Below are 23,658 nucleotides of genomic sequence, written 5' to 3'. Positions count from 1 at the left end.
AGTTCTTCACTCAGCATTACATTCACCCGCAGAATGAAAGAGGTCAGAATATTCAAGGTGTCCGGTAAGGATATAAAAAGTAAATGGCATAGTAGAATATGTACATTGAATGGAAATTTTCATAGCAGGTGAAGACAGGGTTTTCATGGGTAGCATTCCATACTTTGTATTGATATAATGCAGATGGTGGACCAAAAAATGAAAACACCAATATAAAGTCACTTAATAAGGTGTTGGACCGTCATGTACAGTCAGTGATGTCTGTATACAGCACCGTTCTTCCACAAGAAAGTTATTCAACTGATGCCTGCTTGACTGAGATGGTAAATGCTGTCTCGTTCCAGAATATACAGTAAAGGCTCAAAGCAATGACATATGGATAACAACACTGTCATGCTCATAAAAACCATTGGGTGAGATCACACATACTCTGTGGATTGGTGTATAGTGTGGGAAGTCACTGCTTCCATCAGAAAATAAATGCAACATGGGGTGAGGATGATCCCTTATTACCATTAAGTAGGTATAAGCATTGACCTTCCCTTCTAAGGGAATGACTATGCCAGAAAAATATGCCCCACAATATCGTAGAACCACCAGAACTCTTCATTGTTGGAAACAAGCACCCAGGGCTGTAGAGTTCTTCAGGTTGGCACCACACATGCACTTGTCCATTTGTGGGAAACATGGTGAAGGATTATTCATCTGACCATATCACCTCCCTCTACTGCTTGGTAACACTGAACTCACAAATGTATATTACAAGGTGTGATAGTGGTTATATGCACTACCACCCGACTAATAACATCCTGCTCTATGGAGTTCTCATTGGTTTGTTTTTGATTAAATTGATTGCTCACACCACAAGTTGGAATTTGCAGTCAATTGACCTACAGTTGCTCGCCTGTTTTTTCTTGCATTTTGAAATAATGCCCTTTGCTAATGATGTTTCCAAAGGAGTTCCAAACTGAAACCATCTTACCAACTTAAACACTGTTGCTCAAAGATTAGCAAGTTTATCTGCCAAACGTGCCCCAACAATTGCACCTGACGTCTTCTCTTGCAGCAATACTAATTATGGGCAATCAGGGCAGTCCACCATTTTTATACATAACCCTGACCATGCTGGGATGTTAATAACCCATTTATGTATTTACATTTATTCATATAGCACCTACATATTACAAAGTGTTTTACAAAGATTATTTAGTCATTCACATCAGTCCTTACCCCAGTAGATCTTACAATTTATATTCACTACCACAGAGACACACACAGGCACACATACACTAGGGCAGAGGTACTCAAACTGAGTCCTCAAGAGCTACCAAGAGTTCTTGTGTTCAGGATTTCTTTAACCAAGTGAGTTAATCTATGTTTCTGGGTCAGTAGTTATCCAGCCTGTTTCCACAGTATGAAATCCTTAAAACATGACCTGTTGGAAGCACTTAAGGACTGGGTTGGAACATCTCTGCACTTGGGTTAGTCTCGTCAGATGGCAATTAACCTACAAGTATGTGGTTTGAGTGTGGGAGGAAACCAAACTACCCAGAAGAAAGCCACTCAAACACGACAAGAACATACAATCTCCACACAGATAGGGAACTGATCAGTATCAACTATGACCCTAGTGCTGTGAGGCAGCAATGCTAGCCACTGTGCCACCATGCTGCACATGCAGGAAAGCCCTTGGTTTCTATGCGTGTCTCTCATTTACACAGTTGTTTCCATTTTTTGTTCTCTACCTATATACACATGACATTGCTATATAGAGTGCATACAAAATCTCTACACACATGATACATCTGTCTTTATATAAACTTTTAATTCTCTCGCTCTATAGATGAATACATATAATTTTCCATTCAGATGCAAGACTCTCTAACAACTACAGTAAACAGTAAACATCACCTCGCTGATTAACACAAGGCCACTTGATTCATTTCATTCTCTCCCCAGTGTCATACCAGCATCTGCTGCTCAGACTTGCTCTTGCTTTGTTTTTCATCCAACTAAAAATGCCAAGACTAACATAACATATATGTGGTTAAGAGTTATTTTTATAGCTCAAAGTCGCTGCTAGATAGTGTTGCATACTTAAGATGTGGATCAGGTTACAGCATAAAGTTTGTAGCTGCATTCTCCAGTCAAAGTTACATTAGCAAATATTCTAGTGACATTGAACAATAGCCTTTTAAACCAAAATGGGTTATTGTAAATTAACTGAATTCATTGAATCATGATTTTGGGAAACAAATGTATGTATGTGTGTGTATATATATATATATATATATATATATATATATATATATATATATATATTTCAAGTCGGATGTACCCTCAGTTGTTCTCAACTGTAAAAGAAGACAATTTATAAAGTTACAATTCAACAGGACTGTTTTGAAATATTCAGTGTTTTATTTCAACCCATAGTGTGACCTATTTTTTTTATTTCAATCGATTTATTTTTAACAACAACAAGTAAGGTGACAATATAACAGTGACAATGGTAAAATATATTCAAAACAATGACTGACTCACGTAGCATGAGATATTACATATAACATTAGAACAGTGCAATAAAGAGAGTGCCAGAGTGACCTAGACTAACTGCTTTCAAAGAGTATATGCTCCCGGTTGTTACCTAATGCTCAGTCATGAGACCCAAATGAAATCCCAGGGATGAAACTGTGTGGATATCACTTTGTTGGATTTTCCTTTAGGAGGGGGAAAAGGAAACTGGGGGTGGGGGGGGGGGGTGCAGGACACAGGTGTGAGTGGAGAGAGGGGATGGGAGAGTAGAGCTACAGGAAAAAAGAGAGAGGCAAGAAGAGATGAAAATAGATGTGAGTAACCTCATTTTTTATACTGTGTTGGTCTTCCTGCTTTTTAAAATGAGAGTATCAGAACTTTCTTTTTATCAATGTGTTATATAGAATATCTTTTAAAAACTGTGGTTATTCATCATGCTTTTGTGTATAGAAAGAATGTACTTAGGGCACATTCGTAATAGAGAGCATAGAGCATTCCTTCAGGACTGAGTGGGTACTGCAGGCCTTTTTTTCCCTCTAAATTCATTGTAAGTGAACTAACATTGTCAGTGAATTTGCCCTTTATCAATTTTTCTTATTACATAGTGGATATGCATTGCATAATAAGCAAAACAAAATGTATTTCCTCTACAGCATGTCATAAAGCTCATAAGGCTGTCTTCATCATACTTACCAACTTTATCAAAATGTTTTCCGGGAGCCTGCCGGGGGAGGTGAGCTTGAGGGGGGCGGGCGCCGGAAATCGCGTCATTTTGGCCCCACCCCGTGACGCAATGATGCAAAACGCGTCATTTTACAGAGGGGGCGGGGCCAAACGCTGCGATTCCCGGTGAATCACGGCGTTTGAACCGAATTCTATCCACTTCACTAGGAAGTGGGCAGATCAGGGAGATCACACTCTCCCGGGAGTCCGGGAGACTCACACGAAATGCGGGAGTCTCCCGGGCATTCCGAGAGAGTTGGCAAGTATGGTCTTCATACCGTATGAGAACATGTGTTCTCTCTGGGCCCGCTCTATATCTCAAAGCAGCAGAGATATTGGTCACTATTAAGTGCTCTCTCCTGGTTAAATTGGGTAAAATATTTTTGCTTTGTACATAGTGCAAATAGCGCTATGGAATAAGCAAGTAAAATGTGCAAATAGCGCTATGTAATAAGCAAGTAAAATGTTTTCTTTAAAGAGATTGTCCGCTTATAAGTAAAAAGAAAATGCTGCCATATGAAGTCCTACATTAGTATAATAAGAGTATTTTTCTTGTGTTAGCTATATAGAACCAGCTTTCTTTATATCATACTTGCCAACTCTCCCTAAATGTCAGGGAGACTCCCTGAAATAGGGGTGATCTCCCTCACTCCCTGAAGAGTCTGGCATTCTCCCTGATGCTGAGCCAGTACAAGACATGGTTGACTTCGCCATCTGTGACATGATGACACAGTTCAGAAATTGTGTCCTATGTCCATGTATTGATGCCTATGGAGGTGGCCAATTTCATGGAGACCAAGATTTAATCAAAGACTGACAGGTAAGACAACATGACTTCAGTAATGGAGACAGAAATGTAAAAAACACTTCAGTCTCTAGAGATTCATTAGCTGCTTTTATTTAACACATACCGGAATGTCCGGTAGACTCCCGTATCTCTCCCACGGGAGAGCAGGGCAACCTGCCAGTTGTTGCCCCCACAATTGATAAGTGGTGGGGGGTGGGGATTAATGACGCAAATATGGCATCATGTTAGCCAAAATTATGTGTTTGGGCAAGCCCCGTCCCCGCACACCCACCTCCCCTGGAATCTCCCTGAAGCCAAAGAGGAAAAGTTGGCAAGTATGCTTTATATGTCACTGATGTTTTGCAGCTCTTTTAATTTTGCTCTTGGTAGGCAGCAGTTAGATGTGAGCACTAACAAGGTACAGTAAGAGAAGTAAGTGTTTAGTGCTGTGAATTTGTGCTGCCCAGGAAGCCTTGCATCTTTGTCTGTATATTGGTACCTTTGATTCTATAATGCTGCTGAGCTCTGTATAAAACTGAACATATGTTTTCCTGGTTGCACACATTGAATTAGCTGTCTAGATAAAGGGATAAGGAAAGTCTGCACATCTTTTCACCCATAGAGAATGCTGCGAGTTATGTGGCTTGCCAGACACAAAAGGGAGGAGGCTCCAACTAGTATCCCATGCACGTGAGCAGCCACAATTCACAGATCCGTACGACTTAGAGCACACACCTCTTTATCTGCCTTATGGGCCAGTGTGCATGGTACACTTAAGTGTATCAGTCACAGCAGCCCTGTGAAGCAAACTGCTGAATAAATAATTTAATATAGGAAAACAAAACCGTGCTACCCCCCTCCCAACAACACTGGGGTTCCTTAAGCTGTTTGGGAGGAGGTTGTGCAAACCTTTTTTTTGAAATTTAGTTATTTTTTTACTTCTTATTTTTTAATACAGCTAGGTCTGTGGCACCAGCAGAAAGCACCCGCAAAAGATACATCTCCTAGAGACCTATCTGCGGCTGCTGTCAAAGGGGAGATCTGTCTAATTCAGAGTGCAAACTGAGAGGAATCCTTGGCCAAAAGTGTTTTTTGCGCTGATCAGTTGGACTTTTGTCCGACTCTACATGAGGCCCTTAATGCTTATTTTTACTAAATCCCCTCTCAGCAGGGAATTTGCAATATTTGGATCATTCTAAGATTTTCAGATAACTGTTTTATCTCACAGTTAAGTAACCATATCTGCATCTGAAAGATGCCCTGCCTGAAATCTGGTTTGCAATACGTCTTTCTGTCAAAACACACGTTGTTTTGCTAGGTTTATCAGTTTACCAGAGCTTTTTAATTCATAGTTACAAGATTAATAATGAAAAGGAGGGCACTTAAATATGACAGTGACATTAACGGAAGACATTGGCATAATAATGAGACATTTTGTTATTATTACATCTATTTTACTACAATTTAATATACTTCGATATATACAAATACAGAATATAATATTGCTTGTGGATCCAAACATGATGTAATAGATTCATTAATATATTTCTGATAATATACAAAATATTTAATATCTGCAAGCATTAAAATCATAGTTGCCGACTTTGTGACCCTGACCTCCAGGAGGACAGGTCGTGGGACAGGGGTAGGAGGGGGCGTGGTGACCTCTTTGCATCACCATAGCCACGCCCACACCCCCTCTATAAAATACCTAAATTCACAGCATTGCATAGTGGGGGCGGGGGGCTTAATGGCACGATTAAGCCCCATCACGGACATTCAGTGCCATGAATTTCTGCATTTTTTAGGATCCGGGAGGGTTGCCTGCTCTTAAGGGAATCCGGGAGGACTCCTCGAAATTCAGGAGCCTCCCGGAAATTCCGGGAGAGTAGGCAAGTATGATTAAAATCCTTCATGAATGTCTAGTAGCTTCTATATTCACTTGTGGTATTATTATTATTGTTGTTGATTTGTAAGGTGTCACAGTACTTTGCAGTGCCGTACAGTGGGGACAATATAGCGTACATAAACAGGGACATACAAAATAAGACTAGTAGTCAAACTGGAAATTTAGAGGTGGCAGTATGGGACTTTGGAAGTGGCGGTATGGAAGATGAAAGTGTTAAAAAGAAGGCAGTAGGAAAAGTGGCTATGTGTCACACCACTGTAATCATCCACTGAGATAGACAAAAAATGCAGTTGATGTTACAAGGATGCATTACAAGCGGAAATTGCTGTACTTAATGTAGTGGCTTGCACTAAAGTACAGCACATCCCACAAACTGCAGACCGTGCCGGCTACCTCATTTCCAGTCATTTGTTTCTATGACAGTGAATTTGCAGATTCCCAGCAGATATTGTTTCATAAGTAGCTGACTGATTATTGAGGCAAACCTTTTTGTAGCTGTTTTATCTATGACTTTTTTTTTCCACTTGGTGTTGTTAAGCTCTTAGTCAAAATACATACAATCCTCTATGGGAAACATTTTGTCTGTGAGAATGTATGACACATTCTACTTGTAATGTTGTACTGCTCCACCAGGGGTTATCTTACTTACAAGGCTTTTGTTTAGCTTTGTAACCATTGAGATTGTTCTTATTGTGTCTGCTAGTTAATGCATCCCCAAAGCAATGTTGTTGATGTGGGAGGATATTTAGACCAGCGTATTAATTAATGATTTATTTTTGTAATAATGTTGAGAATATAAGAGTTTCCTAGGCTGCTTAATAGTACAAGTCTAGTTTTATTTTGCTTATTCTATATGTAGAATAGGGTTTTCTTTATATTGACATTCTTAACATTAATTATTATATATGTAGAATAGGTTTTTTATTATATATATATTCTTAACATTAAGAGGCATGTTTTTTGTTGCTAGCTGGAATTTATGGGGAATTGTATTGAAGTGCTTAACAGGTCCCTTTGGTTAAAAGGGAGCAGTGTATTGAGATACAGAATCTGCTGGTTCTATTGTGTAGGAATATCATGTAGCGTATAATAGAGAAAAGGCACAATGGAGCATATGCCTTCCACACTGTGAATAGAGGTAATCTAGCAAAATAGGACACTTCTTGTTAAATTATTTATTTTTGCCCTTCGGACAAAAAAAATCTTTCTTTTTTTTTTTTTGCTAAAGAATACAGAGCTTTGCACTTATGTATATTGGAATTCTACAGTACATGGACCAGTACTATGCTTGTTAGTGGTTGAGATACTTGGATGATGCAACTTGTATGTTGTTTAAAGAGAGTGGCAATTTTTTAATCTGTTCATCCGTCTACTTCTTTGGTGCATTCAAGACATTTGTCCTCGGGGTTAACTGGAGCTACAGGAGTGGGAGAAAGTGTTTTTAATTTCAAGGGTCAGGAGCTGGAAGAAAAACTATAAATATTTCCTTCCTAAGCAGTCATCATGCTGTAGCAGGTCATTAATTTAAAAGAGGCTTTCCATTGATGGAGCTCATTCAGCTGTCCAGATGATGGGTGAGCTGGTACCGCTATCCTGACTTCAACGCAAACACGCTATTTTGTGCGGTTATTTACCAATGATTTGTTAATGGGAAGGGTGCTAGGCAGAATTTAATGAGAACGAGCCGGGGAACAGATAGCTGGATGTTCCTGGGATTTTTGTGCGTGTGTTACTCAGCAGCCACAAACTCTCACATCCTCGGCAGTGAACAGTTAAAGAAGCAGGCCCTGAGAGATTACAGAAATATAAGCCCTATCGCCAAATGAATTTATATTGTATGAGTCAAAGACTTTCTCTGTTTTGTGGTCTAGGTCCCTAGTTGCAGTTCTGTCTGTTAAGAGGCATCACAATGAATTATGCACAAGATTGCCTGAATACCTAATTCTGTCTGTATTTGGAAGCATCATACATTACAGCTTTAGCAGTGCTTGATGGTGCATTTCTACATGTTTTGTTTTTTTCTATGAGAAAGTTTGCCTCTTTTACGTTGCAAAATACATACATATTTAAAATAAAAGACAGCAGCAAAAAATGTATATTATTTTTTCTGCAGTTGTTTTGTTGGTCCAGGATATTATCACGGCCCAATGTCAGAGTTATAGTGATCCTGTTAGCAAAGGGAGCTTGGTGTTTTCTTTATTCGTTATCACAACGTTTGACGCATATATAATCAAACAAACAAAAATAATATTGTCAGCCACCCAGTAACAGACACCTGAAGAAGACAGAGTACATCCCTCTCACTTTACCCAGTTTTCTGTTATGAGATTTTTCAGGAAAAATGCATTAATGATTTTGCATCCCTATGGAACAATATAGACGTGAACTGTCTAGATTTACCATGGAAGCACCAGCGTTTCTACAAAATAAAATCACTGATCTGGTAGAAGAGGACTTTCATGAGATCCAAGTCCATTCCTTCCAGACCACACCATAAGTTTCCTATTCTCCATTAAGGGGTCTTTTCTCTTGACTCTGTGCCAACCACCCTTCTTTAGAAAGTACAATGGGACCCCTCATCTGAGGCGCCCACAAAGGGCTCTAACATCACTGTTATAGCATTGAAGATCTACCTGGTGCGTAGGAGGTCACAGTCTGGAGCTGGCCACAAATGTGAGCACTGCAATCACCATTTTTACACCTCTTCTTGTAAAGTCATTTATAATAATAAAAGCACAGTAGATTGTTCAGGTTTATATATATTTAATTGTCTATGGCATGTAGTCAAAATACAGTGAATAGTTGGAAATATACTGCATCCTAATAGCAGTATGCTGCAAAATTGCAGTAATGTGGAAACAATAATTGGCTCCAAATTCCATATAGCTGAACGGACAGAAACATACTGCTACAACATGGCAGATTTCGCAAGAAATAAAGATGGATCTAAAAAGTTTGAAAATAGCTTTCCATATGAACAACTTTAATGGATCAAAAAAGTGAGTTTACTTATTGCTGCACACATGTACATTGACATCACTGAATTCTTGATTATCCGCCAACTGCACAATATAATGCTAGAACTTATTTTAGAGTATGATGAGAGGTACAGGTAGTGTATTTGACCTCTTTTATCTGTGAACTTTCTTTTTGCACAAAATGTGATGGGCATTAGGGAGAAGCTAACAGCAAAGGGAATAGAAGGGGAAGATAAAAATGAAAACTGCAGTTCAGCCAGACGTATCCCACTCTGGTTGACATAGCGTTTTTCTTAGCATGTAGTTCCATAACAGGTATTAGCTGCAATTTACCTATTCCTGCAATAACATTATTTTTGGAACAGACTGTTGGCTTGTAATGTCATAAATTGCAAGAAAAGACTATTTTTGATGTCTGCAATAAGTAGCAATAAAAATATAGTTATTGCCACATTAAGTGTAATTTTAATACATATGCTCCTTTTGTCATCATTTTCATGTCTCTAATATCTGGCCGTCCCCACTTTGAGCCTAGCAAGCTTCTTTCGGCACGTGCATTTTTTATGCGTTCAAAGAGATACTACTGAATTCAGTGAATGGAGTTTTGCTCAGAGCATCAACACTATACTTGTGTTTTCTTGCACTTTTCCATCCCATGTGTAAATCTGTAGCAAAATCTATTTGTCCACTACCTGCTAGTTCTTGTAACAAATAAAAAATGGATATACTAATAGGGTAATATGGCGCTCTGCAGAGCTAATCATCTTCCAGTTCCCAGCAGAGAAAGTTGCTTGTTACGGCAGGATGGGGGATTGCAGAAAGCAAAGTGGAAACTTTCTAAGCTTATTTTTTTTCAGCTAGCGCTAGGATGTTTTCAAGCTTATACACTTCAGCATTTGCCACAGTTCTAAACTAAAGCTTGCAAGCTAACAGTAATCTGGTTTAGGGTCTGCACAGCACACTAAAGCATTTTTTACCTACTGTTACAAATTTAGATTGTTATTTATTTCATTTCTAGATGGATTGCTTTGGAACAAATAAAAATGTTTAAAATTGACAGCCAACACCCCTAAAATGCTTATAAATATATATATATATACAAAGTACTACCTATGTAAACAAGAAATAAGTGACTAGTTCATCGTATTTATATAATAATATAATTAATATATTACCTGCAATAAAGCTGCAGAATATCCCATATATAGCATGCAAAATCATCATCATCATCATTTATTTCTATAGCGCCAACATATTCCGTAGCAATTCACAATTGGGGACAAACATAGTAAACCAATAAACAAACTGGGTCATGTTGTGTGTATTTTGTAATTGGAAAAGAAAGGTGTTTGTTGTCATTAATTGTATACACGTTCACATAGCCAAAATGAAATGTTATGACTATTTTAAAAACACATGTCAACTGGCTGATCTGTTATGAAGATATCTTTATAAACCAAGACTTAAAAAATCCTGATTGTAATTATTTTTTAATGATGTTGTTTTATTACATTTATACGCCAGTATTATGAGAATAGCATATTTTTAAGAGGCTCCCCGGTTTTGGACAACCTCTTCCTAATCTGTCATGCCCCCCATGTTTAGCAAAGGGGAGGGGGTTATCCCCATCTTGTGTTTTACCTGTAGCAGAAAACAGGCTCTGTTCCTGTTTCAGATAATAGTGGGGGATTTTACTATAGGTGCAAGTTTGATTAAAAAGCGGAAAACCACTTTAAGTGTCCACTCATTTTATTTATGAATTTAGAAAAAAATCACTATAATGTGTCAAGTGAACTTTGACATCTAAGCAAAAAATAAAATAAAATAAGTTACTCTTGGTGCATTCTACAGTATGTGTAAATTAAGTAATTATAAATCACTATATGAATGAATGTGGCTTTGTAGTATATATTTTAATGCTTGTGTGTATTCTAATAATTAAAATAATTTTTTTGTTACCAGCAAATATAATTAGAGAATACACACTTCCGTTTATTCAGTTAAATTACTTATTTTTTAAGTGAGTCACCATTTACTTCAAATGCTGTATACAGATGCCTCAACTTTATGGCATATATGGCATTGTTTCTTTTAGTTTATCTAGGAGTCCAGTAGCTGTAACCGGAGACCAGCGACTACCCCAAGCTCTGAGGGTTAAAGTGGATTTGAGATTGATTTGCAGACCATATAGACAGACAATAGTGTAACATTGCGGTTGTGGGACTGAGCGATACACATGTCTTTAAACTCACCATTCCTTACCATTACTTGGAATACACTTGATAAAAGAGTCATGGGATGTTGAGTTTATTGTTTTCTCCAGCCTGTTTACTTGCATGTTTTTTTAGTATGTAAACATTATTTGGTATTTCTTTGTATATTTGCTGTGATCATTTCACTGTTTATAAACTGTCTAATGAATTCATGCTTTGTAGCACTTGGTGTTTTCTGCTGCTTGATGACGCTTCTAATATACTCTAATATTAGATTGCAGATATTTTGTGCAGTTTGCTCATTACTTTTGGAAATGTGGATGTGAGGACATCTTGTTTAATGAGAATCCATAGCTACAGTGGCTATAACAAGTATTCAAACTTCTTGCATTTTATTACATTTAATTTATTACATTACATGAAATAAAACTAGATTTATATAAGAATTCTTACCACTGTTCAATACACAATACCTTGTAATATTACATAATTTCTTATTTAATTACAAATGAAGCAGCCAATAATTGATTACATAGGAATTAAATTATTTTGTTTAGATTTAACTAAATAAACCTTGGTGATATCAGTGTTTTCAGGGCTCAAATCATCAAATGATTGCAGTCCACCTGTATACAGGTAAAGTGTTTCCATTGATTTATAAACAATGGTAACTGTCTGTGATAGGTCCAACAGTTATTTAATTCAGTGCTTGACAAGAGCTCTTTCAAACTAACATTCAAAGCAAAATTGAGAAAGGGTTATTAAATAGCACCAATCAGAGGAAGACCCTTAAAATTCCGCAGAACACTGTCACATTCATCATAAGAAATGAAGTGAATATGGTACAACTGTGAATTATAATTATAGTCCTGACCCTTTACAAAACTGCGCTGCAAGGGAGAGTGGCGAAAAAGAAATGTGGACAGAATGCATTCTGTAAAATAGTTTTATTTTTAGCATTACACACTGTTGATCATTGCAAACAATTCCCAAATCAATCCTTTTCTCCCTCTTATTTTTCAGGTCCCGTTGTCAGTTAGGGTCTTTCAGTTTCTTAAATAGTTGTCACCAACAGCTATTAAGCATGGCCGTATCTAAGTTACGTCAGTGGAGAGCAGATTACTTGTAGTCTTGTCAAGCACAGAACGGGTAGGCAGTACACAAGCATGTGTTTTTTTAGACATAGTTTAGCCGGCTACACACATTGCAGTCATGTTGTACAGTTTTTAATATTTGGAGCAAAATGACCTAAAATTGTCACATTTGTGAGCTTCCACCAAACTGTAATCATTGCCAAAACCATAAAAATCCAGATGGCCAATGATAATCTTTTATGTTTGCAGTCATTTGGGTCCTGTGTGAGTCTATTATTTGGCCCAAGTACTGAATGTTACTATATGCCCAATATGGCAATCTGCATGTGTACCCAACCTAAATCTACATGGCCAGTTTTAGATAGGGGCATTGTTGTAGACATTACAAGAAAAGAGATGAGGTTTGAAAGTAGCAGTACTATATGTTCTGTTAATGGCTATAAAGACCCTTTATCACCCTTCTCTGTAGTAACAAGTTCTACCTAGTGGGCACAGATTGATTCTCCACCTGGTTTGATTAGCAAAACAGTTTGTTAGTGCTTTTTTATTATTTAAAAATATTTAAGGAAATACAATTTTAACATAAAGATGTTTAAAAACACTAATCTTAAAATGAACTACAAACACAAACTGTGAATGCAAACCTCGAATAGAAATGCGAACTGCGTATAACGAGCGTATGGTGCAAATTTCGTGCTGCAATTCAAATTGGGTCAATTCAAATTCAATATAGATGATTGTACTGCGATTGTGTGTGGGCCTTATAACCGGTGAAACTTGTTTTAAATTTTAGAACCGGTTTGAAATTCAATCATCTCTAGAGCCCCTCCCTCCTTTCTACATCCACTGGAAAATAAACTAAATCTAATATGCTTTCTTAATGTTTAGCCAAAATGTTAATTATCTTTTTTTACTTTTTAATTAAACCATACACAATTAAAAAGAGTACAATTTGACTTTTAAAATCAGTTTTATCATAGAATTATTTTTTCACCAGTTCCTGAAATGTGATCCTAAATCTTTGTATTTATGTGGATAAGGCCTTCACTGTCACTGTTGAACAGCACAAGAAAACAAAGCAACCTTTTCTCCCTCCGAGAGCACATTCTATATATCTCCATCTCAGTGATAGCATCAAAGTCATTATGTAGCAGTTGGCTCGGATACGCTTGCACAGACACAAATTGAGTCCGACAGGACTGATGTCTTATGGATGTTGCTGCTATTTGAAATACTGGCATAAAGATGGTTATGATGATAAGAGTGAGCTGGTGCCCTCAGCACATGGCCTACTATGATTTCTCTGCCTTTCATTCATTTCAGGAGCACAGTACATGGTATCAAAGGATAAACAGGATGAAGGCCATGTGTGCTGTAAAAATGCAGCTTGTGTTAATTTAACACAGGTGTCATCTATGTCAGATATATTTATCGGATATCTAAAATACATTAAAATATGTTTTTGGCCTCAGTATCACAGTATATTTACAATATGTTTTGGATCTCAAATCAATAATATTTGATAATACATTAATATGGCAACTTTACAAGATGTTGTAATCTTACAGTACTTAAATAAAAATGATTTTAAAAATGCTATTTATGAAAAAATTATAAATGTAAATAACAAACAACTAGGCGAATAATTATTAATGGCTCATACTGACACAAAATGCCATGTCTACTGAGCAGGACTGTTGTTTGAAGGGTTTAAAGGGTGACATTGGTGCCACTGCCCTGTCCATCAATTAATGCCCTTAACCTGCCTTATTAAAAATAAATAAACTGAGTAGCAGAGGAGTGTTACAGAGCTCAGAGAGGTTCTCTGCTCTGACCTCCGTCACCAGCATCTAATTGATGGCCACTGCCCAGCATACCATAGCACCAAATTTAAACCTGCTCAGAAGTAAGGGTGTGCATCGGGCACTTTTAGTGTTTTGGGTTTTGGGTTCTGATTAGCTTGAGGTTTTGGGTTCTGATTTCTTTTGCCAAAACACCTGACGAAAGGTTTTGGTTCTGATTTCGGGTTTTGGGTTCTGATTTATATTTAAAAAAGCATAAAAAGCACTAAAATCCAGTTTTTTGTTTTTTTTTCACTCCTACGCTATTATTAACCTCAATAACATTCCATAACAATCATTTCCACTAATTTCCAGTCTATTCTGAACACCTCACAATATTGTTTTTAGTCCAAAACGTTGCACCGAGGTAGATTTCTGGACTGCGTAGTGGAGTGGCCCCGGTACCTAATTTGGTACCGGGGCCACAATACCTCCTCCAACTGGTCTAAATTCCACTGCACATATGGCTGCTCCTACATCCTCTGCAGCATATAGACTGAGGGTGTAGTTCGAGCGCGTCACTACCTCTTGTTTTCGACGACCATGGTACAGAGCATTCATCATTGAGATCCCATAAAGTATGTCAAAGACAGACAGCGTTGAAGTGTTACTTGTTGACTTTGGGAACAAAAAAACTGTCCCTGTTGCAAATCTTCGTGCAATGAAGAGTGACTTTTTCATTTAAAGGCTCAAGCTTTCAAGTGTAGTGTTTATAACATCATTACACCAACAGGTAAAAATCCTTTTAATTGGGATAATGGAGCCACAAAGGAAATTGCCCATATGTAATGCCCGCACAATGTTACTGGCGTTGTCTGACACCACAAATCCCCAGGAGAGTCTAAGTGGGGTAAGCCATCAACCGTCTAAATTCCACTCCACTGATGGCGGACACCGGACGCACGTCTAACACCAACATAGCTGTTAAGGCCGCAGTTATCCGCTTTGCCATAGGATGACTACTGTCATACTTTGTGCTCATGGCAAACAACTGTTGGACGGTCACATAATGCCAAAAAAAGATTTGCAAGATGGAATTGTCCTTGGGCCCTCCCACCCACCCTTATGTTGTTGAAATAGGACATGCGCACTTTAACAAACCAATCATTTCAGCGACAGGGCCTACCAAACAACTGTGGCTGAAATGATTGGTTTGTTTGGGCCCCCACACCAAAAAAGCTATTCATCTCTCCCTGTACAAACTAAACAGGCTCTACTGAGGAAAGATGTCGTCCTCATCCTCAACCTCTGATTCCTCTCCCCCTACAGTGTGTACTTCCTCCTCCTCACACATTATCAATTCGTCCCCGCTGGACTCCACAACCACAGGTCCCTCTGTAGGATCTGGAGGCCAGTGCTGTATTTGATTGAGGAATTGATAATTCATTTTTATGAACATCATTTTTTCAACGTTCTGCGGAAGCAACCTCCTTCGCCGCTCACTGACCAGGTTCCCTGCTGCACTAAAAACTCTTTCTGAGACCACACTGGAGGGGGGACAATTCAGGTAAAATAGAGCCAGTTTGTACAGAGGCTTCCAAACTGCCTTTTTTTCCTGCCAGTAACAATATGGACTGTCTGACATGTCTATTTGGATGGCGTCAGCAAAATAATCCTCCACCATTTTTTCTATTGTGACAGCATCCAATGCAGTGACAGTAGACATGTCTGCAATGGTTGGCAGGTCCTTCAGTCCGGACCAGATGTTGTCTGCATCCCCGCTAGTGGGTCTTTTAGGAAAACTGAGCTTTTTCCTGGCAGCCTTAGGTGTGGAAGAAAATGAAGGTGGAGTTGTTGGCATGTAACGGTCCTCTTCAGAGGACAATTTCCTGACCAGCAGGTCTTTGCACCTCTGTAGACTTGTGTCCGCTGGAAACAGAGACACAACATACGCTTTAAACCGAGTATCGAGCACAGTGGCCAGAATGTATTCCTCTGACTTTAAAAGAGTGACCACCCTCGGATCCTGGCAAAGCGTACGAAGGGCTTTATCCACAAGAGCTACATGCTTGGTGGAATCGCAATGGTTTACCAGCTCCTCCCTCACTTTCTCTTGTAATATAGATTGCAGTACCTATTCTCTTGCACTGCTTAAAAATTGAACGTAGTAAATGTAATATAGATTGCAGTACCTATTCTCTGGAACTGCTTAAAAAATCAATGTAGTAAATGTAATATAGATTGCAGTACCTATTCTTTTGCACTGCTTAAAGATTCAACGTAGTAAATGTAATATAGATTGCAGTACCTATTCTCTGGAACTGCTTAAAAAATCAACGTAGTAAATGTAATATAGATTGCAGTACCTATTCTCTGGAACTGCTTAAAAATTGAACGTATTAAATGTAATATAGATTGCAGTACCTATTCTCTGGAACTGCTTAAACAATGAACGTAGTAAATGTAATATAGATTGCAGTACCTATTCTCTGGAACTGCTTAAAAAATCAATGTAGTAAATGTAATATAGATTGCAGTACCTATTCTCTTGCACTGCTTAAAAATTGAACGTAGTATATGTAATATAGATTGCAGTACCTATTCTCTGGAACTGCTTAAAAAATCAACGTAGTAAATGTAATATAGATTGCAGTACCTATTCTTTTGCACTGCTTAAAGATTCAACGTAGTAAATGTAATATAGATTGCAGTACCTATTCTCTGGAACTGCTTAAAAAATCAACGTAGTAAATGTAATATAGATTGCAGTACCTATTCTCTGGAACTGCTTAAAAATTGAACGTATTAAATGTAATATAGATTGCAGTACCTATTCTCTGGAACTGCTTAAACAATGAACGTAGTAAATGTAATATAGATTGCAGTACCTATTCTCTGGAACTGCTTAAAAAATCAACGTAGTAAATGTAATATGGATTGCAGTACCAATTCTCTGGAACTGCTTAAAAAATCAACGTAGTAAATGTAATATAGATTGCAGTACCTATTCTCTTGCACTGCTTAAAAAATCAACGTAGTAAATGTAATATAGATTGCAGTACCTATTTTTTAGAACTGCTTAAATATTTTTTTTTTATTCATTTTGTATAATTTTTTTTAAAAAATTTTTTTTAGTAATTTGTAAGAGATTTTCATAATTATAAAATTTGTATGGACTTAGCACAACAAAGCACAGGACTAAAGCAACACTGGACTCAGCAGGACAGACACTGGCCAAAGCACCACTGGACTCAGCAGGACAGAGCACAGGATAAAAGCACCACTGGACTCAGAAAGGACAGAGCACTGGACACAGGCATAAAGCACCACTGGACTCAGCAAGGACAGAGCACTGATCACGCAGGAGCACCACTACCCTACACACCCTCTCTCTTCCCTGATGTCAGGCGAAATGAAGATGGCGTCCGCAAGGTGAGTATTTATGACATCCGAGTGTCGCGAGATCCGACGCGAGACTTGGATGTCATAGCCTCGTTTCGGATTCCTTTGGCGGCCGGAAGTACCCGAACAGTGCTTGGATCCCGTCGGATCCGCACTGTTCGGGTGGGCTCGGATTAGCAGAATCCGAGCCCGCTCATCCTTACTCAGAAGGGAACTGATCCCAGATCAGTTTCTGTCTGCTTAAATATGGACAGGCAGTAAATGCAGAAGAGCAGTCCTGCAGGAGAGTAAAGGTAGTGAGGATAATTAATAAGGGGTGTATTAAATAAGTGATGGGGTTTACTTGGAAACACTTGTTGTATTCAGCAAGAAAAACTGTAATAATCATTTCATAATTCATTATAAAGTGTGACAGTTATAGTTCTACAATTATAGACTCTACCATACATCTAATCATTTACTAAATACACTCTATACCAAAGACTTAAGTAAATGTTCTTTTGAAACTGTTTAACAAAATTTAAGGAATAGTTATGGACTTCTCTAAGGGTAATCCATCCGTTGTCTAGGTAAGTAACAGAGCGTATCTAGAACTCACCTTTGCTGCAGAATTTCCATCTTTTGAGTACCAAGCGTAGCAAATGCAGAAATGTTATGTTATATACAGTTGGGGCCAGGCGTAGATAGAGAACTGCATATGTCCAGCTTACAATGAGCTAAAACAGTGGTTCCCGCACTGTGTGCCTAGGCTCCTTGGGGTGCCTCGGTGATCTCACAGGGGTGCCTCGGCCAGGGCCAGTGGTAAGCAAGGTGGGGGACTACTTGGTAATTATTTTGGTTTAGGGGTGCCTTGAAAAATTATGGAGACCCTAAGGGTGCCTTGAACTGAAAAAGTTTAGGATCCACTGAGCTAAAACCTGTAGTAAGTGCAAATATGCTCCTTTTCTTTTACTTTGCTCCTAACTCAACATCAGGCCCTTAGAGTGTATTTTACACATTTGACCTTTAAAAAAATGTGGACCTGTTTAAATACACATTTAATGCAAGCAAGTACAGTATTAGCTTGTTATCTTATCAAATGGCATAGTAAAAGGAAACATAATTTAATTTGCGCAACTATAAATATTAAACTTTAAAGTCCTTTGGGTTCCACTTAACAGTGATATATTTTATTACTCTACTCTGCATTCTAAATGTTTTACTTAGTCTGCAATAAAGTATGCTTACCTCCGGGACTACTAGACCGTATCATGAAGATAATGGATTAGAGCAATTTGTTCCTCAACATTAATACCCAGAAAGTATATGTACATATATATATATATATATATATATATATATATTTTTTATATATATATATATATATATATATATATATAGACACACACACACATGAGGACATAAACATGGAATAAACTTGCACATGAAATGCACAGGTGTGTGCCTACTATCCTTATTTTTGTAGAGGCGGGATTGTAAACATAACATCATAGTCCATCATCCTTCCACTTTGGAGGCTCCCCTTCTTCCATTAAATTAAATTAAACTGTTCAGTTTTAGTGCTACAATAATGTTTGTATTAGCCTCTTTTAAATTAGTTGTGAGGATAGGAGGCTTGTTTTTATTATATGTAGCATTTTTGTATGTTTTGATCCTTTTTTTTCTATTGGGTTATTTACACCTAGAATTTCACTTCTCAAATGAAGTACAACTGGAAGTTACAAAATGCACCATCCCAAGTATAGGATGAGACCTGATCTCCTCCAAGTCTGAACTGTTGCTAAATTTGGAACACCACAAAAAATGCACACTCTCTACTCCATTATCTGTTTTAATTATCTGTTTAATTTTTGCATGTCCACAAAACTAAGTACACCCGTCCAGACTTCTACACAAACACTGTAATCATGTTTTTTGTTTTGCAAACCCATGTGATTCTGCACAACTCAAGGTGCAGTTGGTGGGGCACACAGAGAATTTTGACTTATGGACAATTTTGTCTGCTATAAATGACCTCTAATGTGATATATATTTTTTTTCATAACCTTCAGTAATAAATTGTAATGAAAAGTGGTGCAAAGTATGCAGGAGGAAGCAATATTTGATCATTCTAGTTATATGACCATTGCAACCTTGAATACTCCTAACATCTAGAGCAAATTGGGTAATATAGTAGTATTAGCAGGTTGCAGCCACAGGTTGCCAAACCTTTATTTACCCACTTCCCCATTTTTAAAGCTATTCCTTTAGTATGACAATCTGCTCTGACAATGTTTTATTTTATTATTCATGAAACTGCAGTGTGTCAGTATCTTTTAAATACATGTCTAAATTTTGTTCACAGATAAATGCACTAGAAATATGTATTGAATTTTAGATCTGGTAAAGCCTACGGAATGCATTAACCTGGAACTACCTTTACTAAAATTACAGCTAATTATGAAGATAAATTATTCGGGAGATGATCTGACTCGGGGAGGAAACCATCTGGGATTAGGTTTACTTTACTCTAATATGGGGAAACACATCACCAGCCCTGCCAAGCTGCTTCTTGGCATCAGGCTTGTTGGCAAAAACACAAAGTGTATAACGTGCTTCACTCAGTATAATGTGGAAAAAATGTGTTATAGCTAATGGTGTTTCAGTGTTGCATGATGGGCAACTGACATTAATACAGTAAAAGGATCATATTCTTATCTTATGTGTTTCCTTCTGTTCTTCTCCAGGCTGTGAAAATACTGCACCGAAACACTCAAGTGGGTAGAAACCCGTTGGCTTTGAGAGCCAGTGAAATCAAGCCTTCCTAAGCATGCAGGTGCCAAGCTGTCAGATGATGAACTTTGCCAGGCCAATGCTGGTACTTCTGTGCTTCCTACTCCATACGCATGCTGAAAGTAAGTCTAGTGCTTTGTTCTGTTTGAGGTCTTGACCGTAATGGGTACTTTTGTTTTTTGTTGGCAACAGCTAAGGTCTTTGAACAGGTCTCTCTATGACAGAACGGTAAAGACACTGTGGGATCTTCACTGGCTCTAAGCCACCCTTTGAAACTATTTATGTATTTTTGTTCAGTACTTCTGCTGGGCTATGTGCTGAAATGTGTGCTTCATACTAAGCAATTTTATTCCACATGGCCCTTACCACTATAATGTTAATCTTTAGAAGAACAAAGTTAAGTCGCAGAAAAATGTAATACAGCATGGCTTACCAGTGCCCTCGAACAAAAGGTATACAACACACAGATATATATGTTCAATTAGAAACTGTAGTATTTCTACTATTTGTATTATTATTGTTAATATTATTATTATTATTATTATTACTATTTTATAGACTAGAAAAATGAGGAAGAAAATCAGACCGAGTACAAATAAGAATCCAAAACTTTGTGGATATCATAATAGCTATTGTTTTTCAACACATGTTAACATATTAGAGAGATATAGCTATTTTGCTGTTTTAGGCAACTACCAAGGCTTAATAGTTCATGGTAGGGATGCCAAGAAGTATCTTGGGCCGTGAGCACCAAGTTCTTGGCGTTCCACCCTAGACTGTGCTAAAGATTTGGCAAAAGTAGTGTTGCTCGTGCATCCTAGACAGCGTATGACGGCACGGACCAATGGGAAGCTCTTTGTCTGTATAGTTTTCCCCGCTCATAACCCGGCTCCGATGGTGCTGTCAATGGGGCTTGAAAAAACTTCTTTCCCCACTGCTGAGCCCCCAAAGGAACTTCTGGTTAATGGTAGGGTCAGGGCCGGTGTTAGGGTTTTCGGTGCCCTAGGCAAAATTTCAACACTCCCCCCCCCCCCTTCCTGCCCCGCCCCCCCCCCCACCCAGACGAACACAATAAATAAATAAATGATTCAATTTTATTTACCTGGTCTGTAGATGCAGTGGGGGCTCTTCAAACCTCTTCTATTCTCTTTTCTTTTCTTTACTTCACTTCTCTTCTCTTCTCTCTTTCCTATGGCAGCTCCTCGCCTTCTTCACACAGGAGGCGGAGCGATGCATGCTGGGAGGGGAGGGGAGGGGGGCGTCTGGAAAGAACTTTATTCACACTGTCTGTCACTGACAGGTAAAGATCTGTCACTGATCAGGTGTGCGATGCGCCGGGCAGCCCGGGCGCATCAGAATGAATTAACAGTGGCGGCGGATATTGAAAAAACAGCGGCGGCGGCACCTATCTCCCACTTCTCTCCGCTGACTAGATTTTCAAATCTAGACAGCAGCAGCGGCACCCTGCAGGTCCCGGCGCCCTAGGCTACTGCCTAAGGTTGCCTAATGGGAGCGCCGGGCCTGGGTAGGGTATGAAGAGTCTTTTGATTTGTATTTATTTTTTTGATAATATATTGTGAGGGGAGTTTATCAACAGTACATGAAAAAAAAAAGGAAATAGGGGAAAGCGTAAAGACTGAATTAATTAAACAGCTGAATAATATAGGAATCTTTTCCTATAATATTTTTATTTTATATAAAGTTTAATCTTATCCTAGTTTAAAAGTTTTGTTTGTTTAATGTTTAGCATTTAAAAAGAATAATCATTAAAAAATATTCATGCTATAGACTAGACTTTCCTATACTGTCCTACCCTTTCCAAAATATCAATGTACTGAGTTATTCACTCAGCAGCATCTAATTAGGAGAGTAACAGGGGGCTACAAACTCTTTTGCTGTTGTTTAGCCAATTATTTCAATGTAATTTTAGATGGAAGCAGAGGAAGAATTACATAGGCTTGCAAACAACTATTCTCTCAAACATACATAATTCTCCTCTATGTTACCTGCATAGCTACCTGAGCTTTCACATAAATGTTCATATCATTTTAATCCCTTGACAAGGATGCCTCCCACATTACTATTAAAATAATTATTTTAGCTTCAGTTTTTTATAAAGTAATTATGAATGCCTTTCACGTTTTTTATTTATATTACATTTGTTCATTCATATATACTATACAAACATTCTGTTTACATACAGTAAAATGTTTTGATATTTAACTTTACTATTTCAGCTAGATGACTTTCTTTAAGTAACTTCAAACAAAGGAAAAGTACAATCTTAATGTGGTATATATTCAAAAGAATGACTTCTACTATGAAGTAGTTGTTGGCATGACACTGACCCACTTCAATCATTAAATGAAATCCATAATTAGTGTGCAGTAGGAATGGTTTAATTGGCTTAGTAGATAATATTTATGAAAATGTCAAAGCTTCTTGTACAAGAAGAGCTAATGCAATTCATATTCAAAGGAAAACTGTTGCGTCAATACATATTTAAAGAGAAATGTGCATGTTTGAAGATAATTAAAAATAAAACATGTACGTGGATTGCTCTATCCTGACCATTTACAATTTACTATTAATTGATATATTCAGCATTATCGGGACATATAAAAGCATCTATCAGCAGATGACATCATGTTTTACTTTGTGATAATATATCTAAATAACAGCTTTGGATTTGGGATGAAAATTCTTCCCCCATAGTTGTGAGTGTGCGTGTGTGTGGGGGGTTTATAAGGGATGTTTGGCATCATCTTAGTCAATAATAGATGATGAATGGACTATGCATGTTATTCAGTCATATTTCACAAAAACAGTTTTGTAGTCTTTTAGCCTCCTCACTTACCCTTCAACTTCTAAAAGCAGCTGCATTGACACATTCCAGCAATTAGAATATAAATATGGACGAAGACAATAAAATGTGTTTGCAAAATATTATTTTTATTTCATTTTAGTGTTTTTAACAAAGAAATGTCATTGTATCTTGGTGTAAATATAGATGTAGCAAGCTGTAATTTAGCATTTAATACATCCTAACCTAAGGAAAAAGATTGGAAATATAAGTGCATTTTCCATTTTTCCCCTTGACACAATCGCACTATGCATATCAGATAAATGCAGCACATCTGTGTTGTGCTTTGTGAATCAAATCACTATTACTACATTGTATCCTGGCTTAAATTAGTTACTCACCAGCACCTGTGGCATAAGTGGAAGTCAGTCACTTGTAGAAAAAAACACTTAGGGGTAGATTTACTAAGCTGCAGGTTTGAAAAAGTGGGGATGTTGCCTATAGTAACCAGATTCTCGCTGTCATTTTGTAGAAAGTACTAAAGAAATGAAAGCTAGAATCTGATTGGTTGCTATAGGCAACATCCCCACTTTTTCAAATCCGCAGGTTAGTAAATCTAGCCCTTAGACACAACTTGGACTTGATAGAGTGGTGACTTTTTACA

The 23,658-nt window shown here is 37.8% G+C and overlaps 1 protein-coding gene across 28 annotated transcripts in view; it reads left to right on the top strand.

The window, feature by feature from the left end:
- Window positions 1-23,658, top strand: part of PTPRD (protein tyrosine phosphatase receptor type D) — a 1,423,918-nt gene that overhangs the window by 1,183,834 nt on the left and 216,426 nt on the right. For all 28 annotated transcript variants that reach the window (XM_075209451.1, XM_075209482.1, XM_075209417.1 and 25 more), the window contains one exon: window positions 20,146-20,313. In XM_075209451.1, coding sequence (XP_075065552.1) covers window positions 20,229-20,313 — 85 coding nt within the window. In that variant the 5' untranslated portion in view covers window positions 20,146-20,228. The remainder of the gene's footprint in view (window positions 1-20,145; window positions 20,314-23,658) is intronic.

This window comes from Mixophyes fleayi, chromosome 1 (assembly GCF_038048845.1).
Source record: "Mixophyes fleayi isolate aMixFle1 chromosome 1, aMixFle1.hap1, whole genome shotgun sequence".
Taxonomy (NCBI): Eukaryota; Metazoa; Chordata; class Amphibia; order Anura; family Limnodynastidae; genus Mixophyes; species Mixophyes fleayi.
The sequence above is the reverse complement of the archived record's forward strand: the minus strand, read 5'-3'. Positions and strand labels throughout refer to the sequence as shown.